A 23,204-nucleotide genomic window follows, 5' to 3' on the forward strand; every position below is an offset into this window, starting at 1 on the left:
GGCCTGGCACTGCTCTCCAAGCCATGCAGGCATAGGGCACCTCACAAGGCAAACTCTCAGCCACGGCCCGAGCAGCGGCACATGAGGGCATCACGCAGAAGGCCCTCCGAAGCACGAGGAGCAGCCGGCATCCTAGCATTGCTCTCTCAGGGACTGAGGCACGAGGCAAAAGGGACCTCCCAATCAGAAGCATCAGCCACCAGTGTGGCGGTTGCCTCGCACGGCCTCACGCAGAAGGCACCTCACAAGGAGAAGGAGCTGCCAGGCACCCGGCGAAGCCCTAAATGGCACTGCTGCACAAGGGACCTCCAACGCTAAGAGAGCGGCCAGGGGCCGAGCACTGCCCTGTCACGCACTGCTGCACAACTCACCTCACAACCAAGGACAGCACACAAGTGTCTGGCACTGCTCTCCGAGGCATGCGGGCATAAGGCACCTCACAAGGCAAACTCTCAGCCAAGGCCCTAGTAATGGCACATCAGGGCTTCAGGCAGAAGGCCTCTCCGAAGCACGAGGAGCAGTCAGCAGCCCAGCATTGCACTCTCAGGGGCTGAGGCAGAAGGGACCGCACAGTTCTAGGTATCAGCCACCAGCCTGGCAATTGCCTCGCTGGGCCCTCATGCAGCAGGCACCTCACAAGGTAAAGGAGCTGCTAGGCACCCGGCGAAGCCCTAAGTGGCACTGCTGCACAAGGGACCTCCAACAGCACACAAGAGCACGGCCCTGCTCGCTCAGGCATGCGGGCATAGGGCACCTCCCAAGCCAAACTCTCAGCCATGGCCCGAGCAGTGGCACATCAGGGCGTTCAGGCAGAAGGTCCCTCCGAAGCATGAGGAGCAGTCAGCATCCTAATAGCGCTCTCAGGGATGGAGGCAGATGAGACCTCACAAGCCCAAGGATCAGCCACCAGCCTTGCAGTTGCCTCGCAGGGCCTCCTGCAGAAGTTGCTGTACAAGGAGCTCCTAGGCACCCAGCTAAGCCCTAAATGGCACGGCTACACAAGGGACCTCCAAAGCGCAGGGACAAGTGATGTGCCTGCCGCTGCTCTCCAAGCCATGCAGGCATAGGGCACCTCACAAGGCAAACTCTCAGCCACGGCCCGAGCAGTGGCGCAGCAGGGCATCAGGCAGAAGGCCCTCCGAAGCACGAGGAGCAGCCGGCATCCTAGCATTGCTCTCTCAGGGACTGAGGCAGAAGGCACCGCACAATCCCAAGCATCAGACAGCAGCCTGGCAGTTGCCTCGCAGCGCCCTCATGCAGAGCGCACCTAACAAGCCCAAGGAACTGTTAGGCACCCGGCTGTGTCCTGCGTGACACTGAAACATAAATGTCCTCAAAGGCACAAAGAGCAGGCAGGGGCCGAGCACTGCTCTATCAGGCACTGCTGCACAACTCACCTCACAACCAAGGACAGCACCCGAGGGCCTGGCACTGCTCTCCAAGCCATGCAGGCATAGGGCACCTCACAAGGCAAACTCTCAGCCACGGCCCGAGCAGCGGCACATGAGGGCATCACGCAGAAGGCCCTCCGAAGCACGAGGAGCAGCCGGCATCCTAGCATTGCTCTCTCAGGGACTGAGGCACGAGGCAAAAGGGACCTCCCAATCAGAAGCATCAGCCACCAGTGTGGCGGTTGCCTCGCACGGCCTCACGCAGAAGGCACCTCACAAGGAGAAGGAGCTGCCAGGCACCCGGCGAAGCCCTAAATGGCACTGCTGCACAAGGGACCTCCAACGCTAAGAGAGCGGCCAGGGGCCGAGCACTGCCCTGTCACGCACTGCTGCACAACTCACCTCACAACCAAGGACAGCACACAAGTGTCTGGCACTGCTCTCCGAGGCATGCGGGCATAAGGCACCTCACAAGGCAAACTCTCAGCCAAAGCTCTAGCAATGGCACATCAGGGCTTCAGGCAGTAGGCCCTTGCGAAGCACGAGGAGCAGTCAGCAGCCCAGCATTGCACTCTCAGGGGCTGAGGCAGAAGGGACCGCACAGTTCTAGGTATCAGCCACCAGCCTGGCAATTGCCTCGCTGGGCCCTCATGCAGCAGGCACCTCACAAGGTAAAGGAGCTGCTAGGCACCCGGCGAAGCCCTAAGTGGCACTGCTGCACAAGGGACCTCCAACAGCACACAAGAGCACGGCCCTGCTCGCTCAGGCATGCGGGCATAGGGCACCTCCCAAGCCAAACTCTCAGCCATGGCCCGAGCAGTGGCACATCAGGGCGTTCAGGCAGAAGGTCCCTCCGAAGCATGAGGAGCAGTCAGCATCCTAATAGCGCTCTCAGGGATGGAGGCAGATGAGACCTCACAAGCCCAAGGATCAGCCACCAGCCTTGCAGTTGCCTCGCAGGGCCTCCTGCAGAAGGTGCCGTACAAGGAGCTCCTAGGCACCCAGCTAAGCCCTAAATGGCACGGCTACACAAGGGACCTCCAAAGCGCACGGACAAGTGATGTGCCTGCCGCTGCTCTCCAAGCCATGCAGGCATAGGGCACCTCACAAGGCAAACTCTCAGCCACGGCCCGAGCAGTGGCGCAGCAGGGCATCAGGCAGAAGGCCCTCCGAAGCACGAGGAGCAGCCGGCATCCTAGCATTGCTCTCTCAGGGACTGAGGCAGAAGGCACCGCACAATCCCAAGCATCAGACAGCAGCCTGGCAGTTGCCTCGCAGCGCCCTCATGCAGAGCGCACCTAACAAGCCCAAGGAACTGTTAGGCACCCGGCTGTGTCCTGCGTGACACTGAAACATAAATGTCCTCAAAGGCACAAAGAGCAGGCAGGGGCCGAGCACTGCTCTATCAGGCACTGCTGCACAACTCACCTCACAACCAAGGACAGCACCCGAGGGCCTGGCACTGCTCTCCAAGCCATGCAGGCATAGGGCACCTCACAAGGCAAACTCTCAGCCACGGCCCGAGCAGCGGCACATGAGGGCATCACGCAGAAGGCCCTCCGAAGCACGAGGAGCAGCCGGCATCCTAGCATTGCTCTCTCAGGGACTGAGGCACGAGGCAAAAGGGACCTCCCAATCAGAAGCATCAGCCACCAGTGTGGCGGTTGCCTCGCACGGCCTCACGCAGAAGGCACCTCACAAGGAGAAGGAGCTGCCAGGCACCCGGCGAAGCCCTAAATGGCACTGCTGCACAAGGGACCTCCAACGCTAAGAGAGCGGCCAGGGGCCGAGCACTGCCCTGTCACGCACTGCTGCACAACTCACCTCACAACCAAGGACAGCACACAAGTGTCTGGCACTGCTCTCCGAGGTATGCGGGCATAAGGCACCTCACAAGGCAAACTCTCAGCCAAGGCTCTAGCAATGGCACATCAGGGCATCAGGCAGTAGGCCCCTGCGAAGCACGAGGAGCAGTCAGCAGCCCAGCATTGCACTCTCAGGGGCTGAGGCAGAAGGGACCGCACAGTTCTAGGTATCAGCCACCAGCCTGGCAATTGCCTCGCTGGGCCCTCATGCAGCAGGCACCTCACAAGGTAAAGGAGCTGCTAGGCACCCGGCGAAGCCCTAAGTGGCACTGCTGCACAAGGGACCTCCAACAGCACACAAGAGCACGGCCCTGCTCGCTCAGGCATGCGGGCATAGGGCACCTCCCAAGCCAAACTCTCAGCCATGGCCCGAGCAGTGGCACATCAGGGCGTTCAGGCAGAAGGTCCCTCCGAAGCATGAGGAGCAGTCAGCATCCTAATAGCGCTCTCAGGGATGGAGGCAGATGAGACCTCACAACCCCAAGGATCAGCCACCAGCCTTGCAGTTGCCTCGCAGGGCCTCCTGCAGAAGTTGCTGTACAAGGAGCTCCTAGGCACCCAGCTAAGCCCTAAATGGCACGGCTACACAAGGGACCTCCAAAGCGCACGGACAAGTGATGTGCCTGCCGCTGCTCTCCAAGCCATGCAGGCATAGGGCACCTCACAAGGCAAACTCTCAGCCACGGCCCGAGCAGTGGCGCAGCAGGGCATCAGGGCATCAGGCAGAAGGCCCCTCCGAAGCACGAGGAGCAGTCGGCATCCTAGCATTGCTCTCTCAGGGACTGAGGCAGAAGGCACCGCACAATCCCAAGCATCAGACAGCAGCCTGGCAGTTGCCTCGCAGCGCCCTCATGCAGAGCGCACCTAACAAGCCCAAGGAACTGTTAGGCACCCGGCTGTGTCCTGCGTGACACTGAAACATAAATGTCCTCAAAGGCACAAAGAGCAGGCAGGGGCCGAGCACTGCTCTATCAGGCACTGCTGCACAACTCACCTCACAACCAAGGACAGCACCCGAGGGCCTGGCACTGCTCTCCAAGCCATGCAGGCATAGGGCACCTCACAAGGCAAACTCTCAGCCACGGCCCGAGCAGCGGCACATGAGGGCATCACGCAGAAGGCCCTCCGAAGCACGAGGAGCAGCCGGCATCCTAGCATTGCTCTCTCAGGGACTGAGGCACGAGGCAAAAGGGACCTCCCAATCAGAAGCATCAGCCACCAGTGTGGCGGTTGCCTCGCAGGGCCTCACGCAGAAGGCACCTCACAAGGAGAAGGAGCTGCCAGGCACCCGGCGAAGCCCTAAATGGCACTGCTGCACAAGGGACCTCCAACGCTAAGAGAGCGGCCAGGGGCCGAGCACTGCCCTGTCACGCACTGCTGCACAACTCACCTCACAACCAAGGACAGCACACAAGTGTCTGGCACTGCTCTCCGAGGCATGCAGGCATAAGGCACCTCACAAGGCAAACTCTCAGCCAAGGCCCTAGTAATGGCACATCAGGGCTTCAGGCAGAAGGCCTCTCCGAAGCACGAGGAGCAGTCAGCAGCCCAGCATTGCACTCTCAGGGGCTGAGGCAGAAGGGACCGCACAGTTCTAGGTATCAGCCACCAGCCTGGCAATTGCCTCGCTGGGCCCTCATGCAGCAGGCACCTCACAAGGTAAAGGAGCTGCTAGGCACCCGGCGAAGCCCTAAGTGGCACTGCTGCACAAGGGACCTCCAACAGCACACAAGAGCATGGCCCTGCTCGCTCAGGCATGCGGGCATAGGGCACCTCCCAAGCCAAACTCTCAGCCATGGCCCGAGCAGTGGCACATCAGGGCGTTCAGGCAGAAGGTCCCTCCGAAGCATGAGGAGCAGTCAGCATCCTAATAGCGCTCTCAGGGATGGAGGCAGATGAGACCTCACAACCCCAAGGATCAGCCACCAGCCTTGCAGTTGCCTCGCAGGGCCTCCTGCAGAAGTTGCTGTACAAGGAGCTCCTAGGCACCCAGCTAAGCCCTAAATGGCACGGCTACACAAGGGACCTCCAAAGCGCAGGGACAAGTGATGTGCCTGCCGCTGCTCTCCAAGCCATGCAGGCATAGGGCACCTCACAAGGCAAACTCTCAGCCACGGCCCGAGCAGTGGCGCAGCAGGGCATCAGGCAGAAGGCCCTCCGAAGCACGAGGAGCAGCCGGCATCCTAGCATTGCTCTCTCAGGGACTGAGGCACGAGGCAAAAGGGACCTCCCAATCAGAAGCATCAGCCACCAGTGTGGTGGTTGCCTCGCACGGGCTCACACAGAAGGCTCCTTACAAGGAGAAGGAGCTGCCAGGCACCCGGCGTGTCGGCACGTCTCGCCATCGGCTTGTTGAGGGCTCAAGACAGCCTTGGCTGCTACGGCCATGTGTCCACCTCGGTATGTCTGTCGTTGAGGGATTCAATGTTGACTGGGGGACAGGTGGCCAACGTTGGCCCAGACTCTGTCTCGAGCCTCCACAAGCCGATAGCGAGACATACGCACAAGAACATCTGGACATACCACACAAGGCTGTCTCAAAGCCTACACTAACCAACATCGAGATGTACGGAGAAACGTCTCTCTACCACTGAATGCGGTGTTGAATCATACCCAAGCCAACACAGAAATATCGAAAATTACCCTCCCCCCTCCCCCCAAAAGGTGGACACATGGAACTAGCACCCAAAAACTCTTTCACACTTTGCATGCTCTGACACATTTTGCACACATTTTCATGCTCCTCACTTGGCATGCTCTTTGACACTGTGCACGCTTTCGCACTTTGCATGCTCTTGAGATGTCTGTCACACTTTCACACTTTGCACACTTTCATATTTTGCATGCATTTTTATGCTCTTTCACACTTGGCATGCTCTTTTGCACTTTCTATGCTCTTTCATGCTTTGCACGCCCTTTCACACTTGCCACACATTGAAATGTTTTGCATGCATTTTCACGCTCTTTCACACTTGGCACGCTCCTTGACACTTTGAATGCTCTGACCCGTTTTGCACGCATTCACGCACATTCACGTTTTGCATGCTCTTTCACTCTTTCATACTTTGCATGCTTTTTCACACTTTCATACTCTGACACATTTTGCACTAATTTTCACACTGACACATCTTGCACACTCCACACTTTGCACATTGTTTCATATTTTGCACGGATTTGTATGCTTTTTCACACTTTGCACGCTCTGATATGTTTTGCATGCATTTTCACGCTCTTTTACACTTGGCACGCTCTTTCACACTTAGCACACTGACATGTTTTGCATGGATTTTCACGCTCCTTCACACTGACACGTTTTGGATGAGCTTTCACGCTCTGTATGCTCTGACACATTTTGCACACATTTTCATGCTCTGGCATGTTTTGCATGCTCTTTCACAGTTTTTATGCTGACACATTTTTCATGCTTTTTCACGGTTTTCATACTAATCACTTCGCACACATTTTCATGCTCTGACATGTTTTTTCACAATTTTCATCCTCTGACCTGTTTTGTACAGATTTTCACACACAGACATGTTTTTCATGCTCTGACACATTTTTCAGTTTTCATGCTCTGACATGTTTTGCACACATTTTTGTGCTCTCACACTTTTTCACTGTTTTTTCCACAATTCTTCCTCCCCAGGAATAATTATTCCCCAGGGGAAGGACTTGGCATTTCTCCTTGGTGAATTTCATGAGATTCCTCTGTGGTTAGTTCTCCAACCTGTTGAGGTCCCTCTGAAGAGCAGCATAAGCGTCTGCTGCATCAGGCACTCCTTGCAGTTTAGTATCGTTTTGCAAATAATACAATCAAATGCTTTTCACTATTATAGAGTCATCATGAGATATAACCAAATCCTATGTAACTTAAAACTTGTCTCACAAGTGGTGTCATAGGTTTTTAAGGGTTTTCCCTTACTTTTACTGAATTTTGGGGGGAATTTAAATCTTTTCATAGAATAAGTACTTCTCAGTTTTCAAAACTGAACTTTCATTGTAATGCTTTTAAAGCAGATTTTTGAAAATTATTTTGTGGTGAAAACCATTGAAAGTTCCTGATAGGGGCAGGGAGAGGGAAGATCTGATCTGATGAAGGTGTATTACTGTGTATCAACACACACAAATTTGCAAATCAAAATTCCATTTAGGCATAGCCACCAATTCTTTTTCCCCTAACAGGCTTGCATAAAGTTACTTATCATAAAACACAGGAAAAAAACAAGTACTGGTGTCTTCCCACATACCACTTGAGTCATAGTGAACAAAAACGTCTCACCATCCTTCTCCTGCAGAGCAGAAGTATGTATTTACTACTTCTTCATGCACATTGCTGAGTTCCAGAATATTCACCAATCAAAACATACAAAATATTTCATATTTCCTGGAACCGCAGAATAAGAAAAGTACTTGACTAATAAAAAAGTTGCTTTAATAAGTTATATTTCAGATGTCTTTCTTTACACAATAGAAAGATGAGAATTTAAAAATATGGTTAAACAGCTGAAATAAAATTATGTAAATTCATGCTGCTCAGACAGGTCTGTTGTCTCTGCTAAAAAGCAAATCTGTTGACATTGAATATCTTAACACAGCAATCAGCTCCACAACTTGCAAGCTGCAACCACTTGCTGTTGTTCTCATCAGAATATCCAGCTCTGCCCTTCTGATGTCTCCAGCATAGACTTTTCACAGCAAGAGCATGACTTTGGCTGGAATAAAAAGAAATCCATACATAAAAAACATCAAACAGGTGTGTAAACACGATCACTTATATAATACTCACCTTTCAACATTACTGACACAGAAAATCTGACTTGTGACAACCAGTAGGTATTAAATTCCTAAAATAAGTAGGGTAATTAACACTAAAACCACTTATCTTCCTGCTAATCAATAATTTAAATAGCTAGTGATTTCAAGTTTTAATATATTAAGTTGCAGGTCTAGTTTCTCAGTTACTGAGATATAACAACCAGATTTCTGGCTTTTAGCCAGAGATTTTTCACCATTTGATGTCTCCTTCAAATTCACTTCAAGCACATACAGGCAAAAGTTACCATTACCTTTCATTTCTGGTACTACCAATGTGAGGATTTAAGGCAAGAGTCTATGAAAACTGTTCCAAATGAAATATCCAAAATTCCTCTAGGAGAGTTTCTCTAGCTGCCTGCACAGCACCACCGCATTTAACTTGTCATTCATTCCCTTGGTTTTTGCTAGAAGCTGCTGGATGTCCAGATTTGCTGTTATCCAGTTCAAAATGCTTACTGGGCAGTCCTCATTTATTTACTGATGTATTTAGACAGTGACATTTTCCCTCACTGATTTTTTACAATTTTTTACAGCTAAAGATAAAACTTTTTTTCTTTTGAACAAGAATAACAACAAAGTTCTTTAATCCCCAAAAGGGAGTAACCTGTGAAAACATTTACATAGGATGAAGTATCTTAGGATTTCCCCCCCCCAACAAGTCTTCTGTTTTTTTTCTTAGGGAGTGTAAATAACCAATATTTTTATTTCCACGTTTTGCTTAAAGGCAATCATTAAGACTTTCAGGGTTGACCTTTTCCAAAAAGGATGACAAATTATTAATATACAAATAAAATCTGCAAATCGTTTTATACTGTAAAACACAATTCCAGAATTATCAATCTCAAGATGGTGGTTTCCCTGCTTCTAACACCCTTCAAAAGAAATACCTGTTATTCATCTCAACACAGTTGGTCCAATCAGCTAATGCCGGCTCCTGGCCACTCTGCTTCCATGTGTGCAATTTAATCTTCCCACACTCTAAGCCTATTGCAATGATGTATCTGTCAAGAGAGCAATTGCAATACTTGAAAAGGTCAACGCAAGTAATTTTAGTAAAGTAAGCTAGAAAGAACTAGTGATCAAAACATTTGTATTGCACCTTGCCTTCAAATCAACATTCACTTTGTCACCAAGAAGTACACTGCAATAGGAGTATAGGAAAGAAAAAAGGAGAGTAAACTCAATTAAAGGATGGTCAAAATATTTGACAAGTAAATTTTAAGAGCTATTAGGCCACAAAAGCTGACTAAAGTGGAAAAAATACTAATTTCTAACACAGAACTGCATTATGAAAAGACAGTAATACCTTCCATCAGGAGTAAGCACGTGGCTGATACTAACTGCCATAACAGAATCTCCAGCATCCAGCACTGTTGAACAAGGCCTGATTGAAGCCAACATATTCCATTCTGTAGTCCCAGATAAGTCACACTGGCCCCAAATAATAACCTAGTAGAAAAAGAATAACCTAGAAATTTTCACTTGAATCTTTTTGTAAGTGCACTTAATGAAAATGTCAGGAACAACTTAACTAAAACACTCCCAGAGCACAGAACAAAGCTGCGGACCCCTAAATGAGCCCCGAACTTCTCCCAACGGAAGTTCAGTTCTTTAAAAAGTCTGCCTCAGTATATTAAAGATATTGAGGAACACACACAGATTCCATTACAAAACCTAAAAAAAAAAAAAAAAAAAAACGTAAGAGACCCCTAAGAATTATGGGACATGTTTGTCATAAGAAGGGAGGGAGTCTACTTGATAGATCACAGTCTCGCACATACATATTCAAGCACTTTACATAGGAAAGTTTCATTGAGTTTTATGAAAATATACACAGTAGGCTTTTTATGTATTTACAGATCCTGTGCCCATGAGAACACAGCATCTGCTAATCTAAAATACATTTAAAAACAATTCTTACTTATTCTAGGCTTTGTTAATTACCTTTTTGTCCCGACTGCCAGTAATAAAATACTTGCTATCTGGTGTCCAATCACAAGACCAAATGATTCGATTGTGAACAGCTGTATTTTTGTCAGTGTATGCACAGCAAGAGAAAACTGGCCCTGGAATAAAACATGTATAGGAAGACCCTTGCTTCAATCTCTTCACATACATTTACATACAGTACTCTATGTACTGACTGTAGGAATAGTCCAGCATTATTACAATAATCTTTAAAGAAGCTGGGACTACTTAGCAATGCACAATATTTTTTCAACGCTTACCACATGCTCATAATTATTACTTATTCAAGAACAAACCACTCAGCCTTTACAGCACTAAAACTATGGCAACAGTTTGTTCTTTTACATATACATGTTTCAAAAGACACAAATGTCAAGCATAGGACATTAAGATTCTACTAAAGCTTTTAATAAGGCTACTGGCTTCAAAAGCTTTAGTATAGTGCAACTTTTACTGTACGTACATGTATCCCCACAGAACTCCACAAAATTTCCTATTTACTATTTAAGTTTTCCAGTAAGGCTTTAAGAGCTCAAATCATAATGATCTAATCCTAAAGATTAAACTGTTCCTAAAGAAACGGTTTCAATATGCACACAAACTGGCAATATATCTGATTAGGAGATCAACAGATGGGAATGATTTTCCTAGTCAGAAAAAGCTATCATTTTTGACTGTGGACTTCAAATAACCATTTCTTGGGAAGCCTATACACGCAGCTTTGCTTTTATTACTAATGATGCTCTTTGTAGACAGAAAGGTTATTGATGGGCAGATGAAACGAAGATTTATATATTTACTTTGTATCAGAACTCATACCCCTTAACTTGAAACATGATCTGCTCTTTGGTGTTTAACTACTGTGGACAATATGCTAAAGTTTTTTTAGAACAGCAGTCAATCATGGATCTATGAAGGTGTGGTCCTGTAATCACAGTATGGTTGAGGTTGGAAGGGACCTTTGGAGATCATCTCATCCAACCTCCCCACTCAAGCAGGGAATAGAAGTCTTAAGGAAAACACTATCAAGCTTAGTAACCTTTTAACAATCCTGTAGTATTTATAGTGCTATTAAACAATTGGTGCAATGACGATAATTTTCAACATAAGCATCTGTTTTAGCAATTCATTAAAGTGTTCAACAGCAACTCCTTCTTGATTTTACAAGGCTGAAAATTGTAATGAGAAAGTCAGCTGAGCCTTTACTATCTGCTCTTTTTCCGGACAGAGCCAGTCCTGGTCAAATCAACCAATTGTGAAGGATTAAAAAGCTATGCCAAAGATGCAGACTAATCCTCACAGAAGGCTCAAAGTGTCCGTGCCCTGTGAACAGGGAAACAGCAGCTCTATGCAGGACACCACACTAATAATGCAACTTCTCACTTGGTCAGAACACCAAGGTTTGTTTGGCTGAGTATCAGTTTAAAGTACAGACACTACACTCTGACATATATATTTGATTTCAGTAAATCTGAAACAGAATCATGAGCAGAAGAGTGTAATGACAAATGGAAGACTTCATTATATCCCCCATTTAAACAGTATTGGATACATGATTATCAACTTTTCTACTTTTTAATTCACTGGCTTTTCTATATGCCTTCATTGCACTTAAAGTCACAGGAACCTTAAGCATTATTTTTCTTAAAACATTTAACATTTTAAGGGAAACCATCCCTTAGATATTTTACCAATTCTCTCACAAATATTTTGAGGTCAAAAATACTGAAAAAGTCTAGAAGTCTTCAAATACACATATCCATTTCACATATCCTACCTGACTCTGATGAGTCTTGTTTCTTCCACAGTGACCAATTTCTGTCTCTAGAAACAGCTAGTAAAAGTTTGTCATTAGGAGAAAATGCCAGTTGAGTAACAGTCAGATTGTGAAAAGACAAACTCTGCAGTTTCTTCCAAGAAGTAGTGCTCCACAAAATAATTGCTGCATGTTCTTTTTTGGAAGCCTGTATTGATGGAACAGTACTAGTGAGAATTAAAGAAAGCAAATTCCAAAAAAATCAAAAAGTTCCAACAAGGCATTAAGGGCTTGTGTGTGTGTTTGTTGTTTTAAGGCTTGCAGTGAAGTTAAGAGTGAGCTTTCCTTTGGGAAGTTTCAAGTTTGTTACACACATTTTTAATAGCCTCCTATTAATACTGACAATATATCAGTAAGAAAAATGTTTTTTATCAATGTTTGTTAGACTTTACAATATAAAATTTTTCTTCCTAATATCTCCAAGTGAATTATATACCCTTTAGGAATACTAAATTTTGTGTGTTCACTCTCACCTTTGCAAGGCAACTGTCATTTATACAAAATCTTTCATGTTAACTTCAAGAACAGTATTCAGCCCGAACTGAATCCTGACTCCTGCTTTATCAATCCTAGGAATCTGACAGCACTTTTCACTAGATGGTGCTGGAATCTTCTCTTACCTTACATGCTGAGGCAATTATAGTGTTTGAATTATTGCAGGCAACACAAAAAACTTCATATCCATGTCCATATCTAAAATAAATTTAACACATCACAGTCATTTTTCTGATACTTATCGTGACTTTTACATTAGTTTCAACCCCTTCGCAGAAATGAATTTTTCAGCACTGCTATTGCATAACATGCCAAATAATTCCTAATAATGTTTTGCAGTCAACTTAAACATCTTAAACAACTTAAACATTCTTTAGCATATGGAAACTGTCTACAGAGCAATCTCTCCAGCCTATTCAGGAGTCCTAAAGCATCAACACTGCAAAAATCAACAGCAACAGCTCACAAAGCACACTAAGGCAGTATTTAAGATATTCTTAGTTCCTGTAGTTTTAACACCATCAGTAATAAAAATGAAGCCACATACTTGAAGATCACCAAAGAAATACACTACACTCAGCTAAAGGATGCTTGTTCTATGAAATACTGAGAAAATACTGCTGAACTAGAGGACAAGATTCAAGTCAGAAGAGGAAGACAACACTGTAACTTCCAGCTTCTTCCAGAAACACATTCATAATCTCTCTTTACACAGGTTCTGATGGAATTCATGTATTCCAACTGAGATTCAACTTATAAGCAGAAGCACCACACAGACTAACATAAATGACAACTACATAAAATAGATTAACGTAGAAGAAAATTGGAGATGCAGTCTGGAAACAGTGGGAAAGTATCAAGCTAAAAGGAACAAACCAATACTCCGGGGAAAGGAAGAAAAGAGACCCAACAATTAAATAACAGTAGGGAAGAAAAAGACTGATTTATAGACAAATATTTAATTTTCTGTTCTATGAAAAGCCGTAAGAATTCTAGGATGAAATTTACACCATGGAACTCACATTTCTAGAAAAGTATAGGAATATTTAAGAAATATCCAAATCCCTATGAACTAAGTTGAATGACCTATAGATGATCTCAGCCTAATTCAGTTAGACTTTTTTATCTGTTTTCTTTTCTAGTTCTTTCTTGAACAAAAAGACTGGACAAAAGACCCTGTTTCTAGTCTCATCAAATGCTGATATATCATAACCAGTTTATTTCTACTCATGACCATATACTCATAGATTATATACTATTTCTGTACGAGGAAAAATAAAATAGGCAGCTTGGAAAACATGACATGAGTAACAACATTTATCCATAAAAAACACAACTGGCATGGAAAGGGGTGGATGGGAAATCAAAATTTCCACTGTCTCCTCTCATACAAGAAATTAGCTTGATGGAAGGGATTCTTCACACAGGAGACAGTACACTTGCTAAATTCTTTGTAACAGGGTATCGAGGGAGTTCCAACTTCCAATAGTACATGATAGAGAAAAGCAGTGAGTGTGGTTAAAACAAGCCAAAATTCATACCATGAATATACTAGGAAAACATTCAAGGGAACAGTGACAAATACTTTCCCTTTTCTCAAGCTCTCCTCCGGGTGTCTGCTTACACCCAGACTATTCTTCAGGCACAGTATAAATGCAGTCCCCCCCACTACCACAAATTATGCAGTGGAGTCTCCTGCACTGAAGGTAATTGCAAGGTTCAGCAACCCCAGTGTGCAAGGAGTGAGTCTCAGCCTAGGAAAACCATCATCTTAATCATGGTGTCTCCCTAATCATTCACTGGTTTTGCAGTTGTTTATTTTTCCTTGGATGTTGATTAAGTAACAGAGGTCAGGCTTGTACATAAGCCTACATAAACAGCATCTCCTATTGCCATTATCTTTATTGGAGACACTGCATTGGGCTAGATGGGCTCTTGGTCTGACCTAACATAAGTCCTGTTTCCGTCAATGTGGAAAAGATGGCATATTAGGTTTCATTTTCATTTAAAGAGAAAGATTGTATTTTAATGACTATTTAGCAAAAGCAAAGTTGTGCGCAGAAGCTGAAAATGACACAACAATTGGAGTCAGGACCTCTGGAAATCCTCAAGTCCAACCTCCCTGCTCAGACAGGTTCTGCTAGAGCAGGTTGCTCAGGACCATATACAGTTGGATTTTGAGGTCTCCAAAGACGGAGACCTCACAGCCTCTTTGGGCAACTTCTTCCAGTATTCAACCAACCTCACAGCGAGGAAGTGTTTTCTTATGCTCAAATGGAATTTCCTGTGTTTTCAGTTAGTATCCATTGCCTCTTGCCCTGTTGCAGGGCACCACTAAGAGGAGTATGGACCAGTCCTCTTTACCTCTCCCCCATCAGATAGTATGTAAACACTGGCAAGCTCCACCCTGGGCTTTCTCTTCTACAAGACAGTCAGCTCTCAGCCTCTCCTCATGAAAGAGCTGCTCCAACTCCTTAATCATCTTTGTGGCCCTTAACCCTAAGCCCTAACCCAACTCCAATCCTAACCTGTAACCCTAACCCCAAACTCTAACCTTAAACTCTAATCCCTGAACTCTGACCCTAACCCTAAACCGAAGCCATAAATCCTAACCCAAAACCCTAATGCAGTCCTCAGGCACCTCTCCTGATCGCCATGACCTTTCAAAGGCAATTGAAAGTGGCCTTGCAAAAAGTCAGCCAGCTCCCTCAGTACTTGTGGGTCTACCACATCAGGGCCCACGGACTTGTTTGTGTCCAGTTTGCTTAAACCCAATCCTTCTCCACCAATGCAAAGTCCTCCTTTCTCCAGACCTTCTCCTTGATCTCCCTGGGTTTCCTGAGGGCTGGTCTTACCAGTAGAGTTTGCTTCAAAGAAGACATTCAGTATCCTTGTCTTTTCTGTATCCTTTGTCACCAGGATCCCCAGCTTCATTCAGCAGTGGTCCCACATATCCCCTATCTTCCCCGTATCTCTCTTTTGTTACTGATGAATTTAGAGATGCCCTTCTTGTTGTCCTTGAGATAAACCATACTCTCACAAGATGGTCATTTTTACTTTAAAATTGCAAGATTCTATAAAAATTTCAGTGAGTTCTTTATACTAAAATCTGTTCAACCAAATAGTTATCAAAACCCAACACTAATCATTCACAATTTGGTCTTGACTTGGAGCTGGGAATACACAAATGTCAATGATAAACAAACTACTTTTAGCAAGCCAGTTCCTTGCACTGCTCTCTTGTTCCCATGGCAACATGAAATCTACATTATGTGATTTCATGCTACTTCTTTCAAGATTATCCTCAGCAAAAAAATCTATAAATCCATGAATGCTTTATGTCTTGTTGTCTTTGCACAGAACCCTGATCATAAGCCATTTTTCTAAAAACAGAGGAAAAGTTGGTCAGATTATTCACCTGAAGGCCATCATAAAATACAATTATTTTAATGAATGAAGAATATAAAAGCTTATAGGCAATACTCCTGAAGCAAAATATCCAAGATAAATGTCTCTCTAGCCTTTTCACTAGCCTTTCAGAAACATCAAAAGACAAAGGGAAAAAATATTTTTGGTCTTGGCTTTTTTCACTACTTAAAGGTTCCACCACCGAGCTACTTATGTAAGTGGGTGCATTGGCAGCCATAGCATGAACTGGAAAATCATTTAACAGTAACAGTTTGAAATTACAAGATGTTCAGATATGGTCCAATTCCCACTAGCTTGCCTCCTATGAAGCACTTCTGAGCACATAAAAGCAAAAGAGCTTAAAAAGTACTCAAAGAAGATTAACTGCACAGTTGAACAGAAAGATGAGCTCCCACAAAAAGTTCTCTCTCAAATGAAAACTACTTGCAAACTGTTTTTCCAAATGTTTCATTCCCTCCTCTCCAAAAGAAGTCATAAAAGATGGTAATATATAAAGGTGGATGAAATCATCAAGCAAAGGTTTGACATTCTTCTTGTTTCTGGCTGATGCCATTTTTTGGGGAAATTCAGATAAATGAACTCTCGTGAGCTTGAAAAAAATCCGTGTGCGCACTATAGAATCAAGATCAGGAATGAGAACACTGCTCAACAGATTTAAGTGTTCACTTAAATATTCATGAAAGTGTACTTCATGTTCAATAGCCATGAGACAGCTGCATTTAAAAGGCCTGCTCCCTTTCTCCCTTCCAGTTCCTCTCAAGTCCATGGTATTGGCTTTTGCAGTCACGTTAAGTGGTTCAAAGAACTGATCTGATACTACTGAGGTTCTTAGGAAATACATTGGTTACAACCTTAACCTGTAAATTGTTGCGAAGTGAATACTTAAGGTGAATCTCACATAAAAAGGAACAAAACACAAAGAATTCTAAAATGCTGTAACCTCATTATTGCCATGACCAGGTAATTCTATCATTTTTGTGATCTGTAACCCACTCCGTCAGCATACCATACTCAAACAGAATCTGTAACCATCTTACTCAATATTCATCACCTTGCCTCTACCACCAGACACATTGTATTTCAGTTCCTGCTTTTATCTATTTCATCTTACAGCTCTGTTCAGTTTTAGGGGAAAGTTCCTTATGAGATGCTTCAGCCTTTACTAGTAGCATTACTTCCATACTAGAAAGACTTGACCTGCAAGTCCATACTATGAAGATGAAATAAGGTCTCTCTGCATGAGGAGTTTTCTGCAATACAGGCAAAGTGTTAAGCAGACACACAAAGACTGTAGTATGGAAAAAAAAGCCTATCATATTCCAGAGTACAACCGAATCCATGAAAGTATATAGTAATTCCTTAGAACAGACTTGAAAAGTTACTAATCTCTTGCAACAAGGAAGGAAAAACAGAGATCTATGCCCTTAACAAACCTTCAAAAAATAATCATCTGAGGGTACAATGAAAGTCTCATCATTAGAAATTCAGCAGAAAAATGCTGGAACATACATATTTCATTGTTACAGCAAGAACCAGTGAGACAGATTATCAACAGAAATCAGTCCTAACTGCTATTTTCTGTAGTGTTTCCTATTTTCATAGATTATTTATTTTACAAGCAATGTGCTGCAAACAAGGTCAAATCAGTTAATAAAACAGAAAGAGTTACAAGACCAGATGTAGCATGTTGTAATAGCTTTCTGGAAACTTTGTAAATTAAAAAAAGAAAAATATAACTTACAGCTTTTGAATTTCAGGCCACAAGGTATTCTGCAGCAAGTGATCCTCTGGGGGAGGTTCTAAAAGACATATGTACAACATGTTCAAATTCGGGGCTAAATAGTCTAAAATCAGCAAAATTCTCTCCAAATTTATATTGACTGAATATCAATTGCTCTTTCATATAATAAAAATGAATCTGATACCTGTAAGGATCAAAGGTTGAAAGTGAATTTCAGGATACTGATTAGAAATGGTATTATATGTTTCTTCATCCTCAGCTGGTTGAACAGCCATATCACCTAATCAAACGAAGGACTTCATTAGCCAGACAGAAAATACTTGATAGGAGGAAAAGCATGATCAACTATTATCCAAGTAAAAACTACCTATTAGTTTCAAATTTTTTTTTCCTTTTATATTTTAAAACACTTAAGGCAAAAAAAATCTCAAAAACAATGTATGAACTTCCAAATTTAAGTGACATTCTGCAAATAACAAGTCAAACTTGTTGAAGTTTGCAAATGTAGATAAATTTATGCAAAACTGTCATGTGCTCAGCCATTACCTTTAGACCAAGGTACAAAAATAACTAAAATAACTCAGTTAATTTTTAAGTTAAAATTCATCTTTATCCTTTGTTTTGAAAGTATTCTTTAAGAAAAAGATACAGAGTTGGGGAAAAGTTACTGTCAAACAGAATCTACCTTTTAGTCAAATGTGTATTTTGAATAAAGCTGTAAGTAAAGAAAAAACAGAAAACAAAAAGTACAGAGAATTCAGCAGAACAGAAAGACTGTCTTCTCATCCATACTGCCTTCTCTTCTCTTGAAAAGAATTAGCAACATTTATTTAACTTAAGACCATTATCTGTGACCATAACTGACCATGAAAGTGTCTCCACAAAGTTAGAAAGGAGTTCTACAGGGCCTCATGTGTGAGGATCGAAGGGCCAACTACTGGATGGACTGTCTACCTAGTTCAAGGAGGTATCCACAGCATACGTGCCTGTGCATGTGTTGGTGTGCACATGGGTGTCTGCACCAGCAGCTGGAGTGGGGCTGCGAGTCTCAGGAGCTTGTATATCCAGATTATAGCAACTGAGGAGACCAGGGGCCCAGGGATCAGCTACTGAATAGACTGCATCTAAACCCAACTGCTGGAAGATCCACATTGTATACACATACGATTTCCCACCAACAGACCTTCAGCCTGATCAGTCAGAGAAGGGAATGAGATGAGGCCACTGGTGCCGTTTATGCGAGTGCTGAATGTTTCTGCCTGTATTGACCCATATGGCTGTCTGTGGATATATGTATATATGTATTGCATACATGTGTTTGTGTGTATGCCTACTAGGAATAAATGCTCAGCTTCACTACTGGCTGGATCTAGAGAAATGCAGCTGCAGCAGCCTCACCTCTATTACGCTAGCAGATTTAGCAACCCTAACAAAGAATATTATTTAAAGTCTTGTCCTTCAGCACAAAGAGAAACACCTAATATGCACATTTTGGAGAGATATGGGGAGACAGAAGGAACTGCCAAAATTCAGTCAAGAAACCAACATTTTGGGGCTTGAAGCGAGAACAACTTTCCTCTCTGAGTAAACAGAATTGGATTGAGCACAGTTTGTCCTCCCCAAAGGTAATACGCTAATTGCACACCAAGTCTGCCTTCATCAAAAGCTATAGGAAGGAACAGGAACAAGTAGCCAACAGTTTACAGTGTTGACCTGCCAATGATGCAAGAGCCAGTTACAAACCGATCAAATGACAGGTTACTTAAGAGATCCAGATAATTTCAGTGAAAGCCAAAAAATCCTCTGTGTTGTATGTGTAAAATGAAGATACCCATTAAAGACAACTTGTTGGGTCTGGTATTTCAATTCCAACAAATACTCTAGGCTCTCCCTAATAGGAGGGCAATCTAGCAACGTAACTGATCAAAAAAAATGAAATAGTATCACCACACAAACACATACAGTATATATATAAATACTACAGAATTTTTTAAAAAGCTACTAAACCCTCTGAATTTACACTAGCTGAAAGCTAAGTCGGTCATCCATAGATACAGAAAAGCAGAAATGCTTCAGCATATCCACCACTAGCAAGTACAGATACTCAGAAAGAGGTGGAGAAAATGATGTGATTCAAGCATGAGGAAACACTGAAGGTGTTCCAACATATTAGGACTGTAACTTGAAGATACTGGATATCTTAGCAGCAGAACTGTTCTGATTTTGCCAGTACCAGCAGATCATTTGTGCTTTCAATTTTTTCTTTTTAATGTCATATTTAGGTGCAATCAGACAATAAACACTTCGCACAATTTGGTTTCTAGATTATAAACTTGTGGTCAAGTGTACAATGACAGACCTAACAAAAAGACTTATGGTAAAACAACTATTTTAAAAAGTTCCCAGATGAAGCATCATCACCACTATTTCTTACCACCCATACCTTCAAAGACAGCTTTATTGGACAAACCCAAAGCTGGCACAGTTGCACCTTCTGGAAGGTCAGATGATTGCTGGATTAAAAAATAAAAATAAAAAGCAGTTAGGTATGAATTGTTGTGTAGAACTAGACTACAAATGGCATAATTCATGGAATCTCCATTATAGAGAAGGACTTTGGTAGAAAAAAAGGGAGGGAAGGAGCACTCTGGAAATCTCCTGACACGTCCAGAACATACCCCAGAGAAAACACATCAACCATACTCTTCCAGAAAAAGCCTTTTTAAGGCCTCAATTCTTCAAATTAAGAGTAGTTTCTTTACTGTAAAGCATGTATCCTCATTCCTACAAACAGGCTTTCCACCACAATTGTTTTTTTTTATTCTGATGATTACTTAAGTGCACTGCAGTTTTAGCACAACTGGCAAATAGTCTGCTCTGAGGTGAAATAAGAAGGATGCATTTTGAAAAGGGGAGAGAAAGTGAGAGTCTGTGCCCACTCTTCCAAAGACAATCCAGTACATAACAGGGATATGTTTGGAGCAGCACAGAGGAAAGATCTACAAACTATTTCCACAAAGGGACTACGGAAAAGACAAAAAATTAGAAGGGGGGCTGGTTGTGCAGAGATGGAAAAGGTTAGATCTAATAGCTGTAACATCTCATCCTCAGAGTACCCGAAAAGTTCAAAAACTGCATTACTGAACTGGATTAATAATTTAGATGACAGCTTAAAATTGTCTGTTATTTAAATGCTCATAATTTCATGACAAAATGCATGACACACACATATCAGTTTAAGACCTCTAAAACAAAAACATCTATTTGTTATGAGCCACTGTATAATACAAGTCTATGCATCTGAACTGAATATAATCCTATTCAGTCCTTCTGGAATATAAAATAGTCTTTTTGATTTAAAATACGTTTTTGAGAAAGATGTTTGAGATAAATTATAGAAAAGTTTACATACTTAAAATGGAAAAAAAAAGCATTTACATCCGATAATTTCAACAAAACTATTTAACAGTAGCTGTATCATTAGTGCTTGTAAAGCCTTCCTTTTCAAACAAAGCCACTGTAAAATACTTTGGCTTACAGAACAAAAAAATAGTTCTGGAGAGCTAAAAAAAAACTACTTTTTTAAAATAAAAAATATAATGATATCTGCCAGCATTATAAAAGCATGTTATTTGCACAGTGCCATTAATGCAAATGCTTACGAAGAGTCATGAAATTGAAGCAATAAATAGTAATAAATACATCTTCTTGCTATCAAAAATGAATAGCTCTTCAATTGTTAAATGAAGTGAAACAGCTAATCCTTGTCTGAGAAACTGCACAGAAAACATTGCTTTTGAGCCAGAAAAGCAAAGAATATGCAAGGCACTGTGCCCAGGTAACTATCCTGAAAGACTGCTCTATAAAAAAAAGAGAGAAAAGCTGAATTAGACTCTGAAGTGAATGCGAAGCAAACAAAGAATAGTACTTCCGCAGTCTTATTTTTTCACAGAGTAGGAAAGCATACTTATCTACAGTAGCTATAGCTCTAAGAACCGGGACATAAAGGCCTTACAAGGAAATTTATATTGCCAACAGGAAACAAAGCATGAGCAAAGTACATGCTTATAAATATTTATACACAAAAATTAACAGTGCTAAAAGCTTTGTTATTTCAAACCATATAATTAAAAATAACATAACTACACAACAATAATTACATATAGGCAAGACTATCACAATCCTAAAACTAAGGAGAAGCTCATTCCCAGGCTTTGTTTGCTTTCAAATCACTGACTGTGTATGGCAGCTGATTTCTTACAACTTACCAAGATGCTTCGCAATCTCAGAGACCAGGTTTTGTTTTATTTCAAATACAACCTGTTTTATATGACAACACCATAAAAATACACACGAAACAAGACACGTGGAAGCTAATAGCAGGGAAAAAAAAAATGAAGTGAAGGTTTCAGAAGTATTAAAGAATTTTCATAGAATTTAATGCAATCTGAAGTTCTCTAAAGTATAAATTTTATTGATGTGGAAGAGGACTGTCTTCATTTAGCATTTTTTTGAAACTTACATGATAGTGTAACATCCTCACTGGAATACCAGTGATACTGCTGAAATTTTCTACAAAATTCTTGGGAGCACGAAAGACTCTAAGCACTTTTTCATCTGCTCCAGATACAAACTGAAACCGGCCAATCATTGCCAGACAACGTATATCATACCCATGTACTTGAGGCCTTGCAATTTCATGCCAGGTTACCTAAAAAAACAAAGCACAATTCTTAACTAGAGAGGCAGCAAGATTTTGAGAAACGAAACAAAAAAAAAAAAGTCATACTTTACTTGCTGACTGCATGAACATAAAGTTAATAGCAACCTTCTACTGATGTTCATAAAACTGATGTATACTCACATGTATCAGTTTAATCCCCCTCTTTCACTAAACAATTAATGTTATTATTAAAGATAATCTAGGCAGGGACACAGGTTAAGGTATGTGCTTACTTTTGCTACATGGGCAAATTTTTACTCACTAGGGTTTCTTCATGTTAGAAAGTAAGAAACAGGACACAAGCTACTCAAGGAAAAGGAAGATTGTATGCTTTCAAAACAGTAGCTCTGGAAAACTTAAGAGGGTAGTAATAATTACCTCCATTTTCCAATTGTCTTTCAAGTATGAAAGCACTGTTGTCAGTAATTTTACAGATTCGTGCTTCCCCTCTTTCCCCACTCTTTACATGAGTGATCTTAGCAGAACCATTCTACAGAAACTTTGCAAAAACTGATAGTAATAATACAGAATCCTACAGGAAAACCATTTGAAAAACCTGATGCCTTTAGAAGTGTTTTCTTTCAAATATTACCTTTTTTCTAGTTCCTGAAATATTCATATTCACACTTCAAGTATTAACACATGAAAATCATAACTAACAATTGACCAAACATTTAATAGACAAGTTTGCTTTATGAACATACTAAGCAAAGAGTACTTGCAAAAAATATATGAGGTTATTTAAATTGCTTTTCTAAAAATCTACTTTGTTCTACACATGAACAAAATGGCTTCTTCAGGAAAGCTTGCTTTCCAGAAGCATCCTTTTATGAAAAGTTTATTTTTATGAACTGCAACCCTGTCTAACATGCTCTAGGTGACCCTGCTGAGCAGGGAGGTTGGACTAGATGATCTCCAGAGGTCCCTTCCAACCTTACTGATTCTATGATTCTACGATTTG

The 23,204-nt window shown here is 42.7% G+C and overlaps 1 protein-coding gene across 7 annotated transcripts in view; it reads right to left on the reverse strand.

Annotated features, from left to right (window-relative positions):
* Nucleotides 1–7,666: 7,666 nt before the first annotated feature.
* The window catches only part of ELP2 (elongator acetyltransferase complex subunit 2), an 87,020-nt gene continuing 71,482 nt past the window's right edge, over nt 7,667–23,204 (reverse strand). For all 7 annotated transcript variants that reach the window (XM_062569701.1, XM_062569699.1, XM_062569698.1 and 4 more), the window contains 10 exons: nt 22,043–22,231; nt 19,964–20,033; nt 17,705–17,800; nt 17,521–17,578; nt 12,476–12,548; nt 11,817–12,003; nt 10,016–10,137; nt 9,378–9,520; nt 8,959–9,072; nt 7,667–7,968 (listed from right to left, as the gene is read on the reverse strand). In XM_062569701.1, the coding sequence (XP_062425685.1) occupies nt 7,812–7,968; nt 8,959–9,072; nt 9,378–9,520; nt 10,016–10,137; nt 11,817–12,003; nt 12,476–12,548; nt 17,521–17,578; nt 17,705–17,800; nt 19,964–20,033; nt 22,043–22,231 (1,209 nt within the window). In that variant the 3' untranslated portion in view covers nt 7,667–7,811. The remainder of the gene's footprint in view (nt 7,969–8,958; nt 9,073–9,377; nt 9,521–10,015; nt 10,138–11,816; nt 12,004–12,475; nt 12,549–17,520; nt 17,579–17,704; nt 17,801–19,963; nt 20,034–22,042; nt 22,232–23,204) is intronic.

The sequence above is a fragment of the Rhea pennata genome, chromosome 2 (genome assembly GCF_028389875.1).
Source record: "Rhea pennata isolate bPtePen1 chromosome 2, bPtePen1.pri, whole genome shotgun sequence".
Taxonomy (NCBI): Eukaryota; Metazoa; Chordata; class Aves; order Rheiformes; family Rheidae; genus Rhea; species Rhea pennata.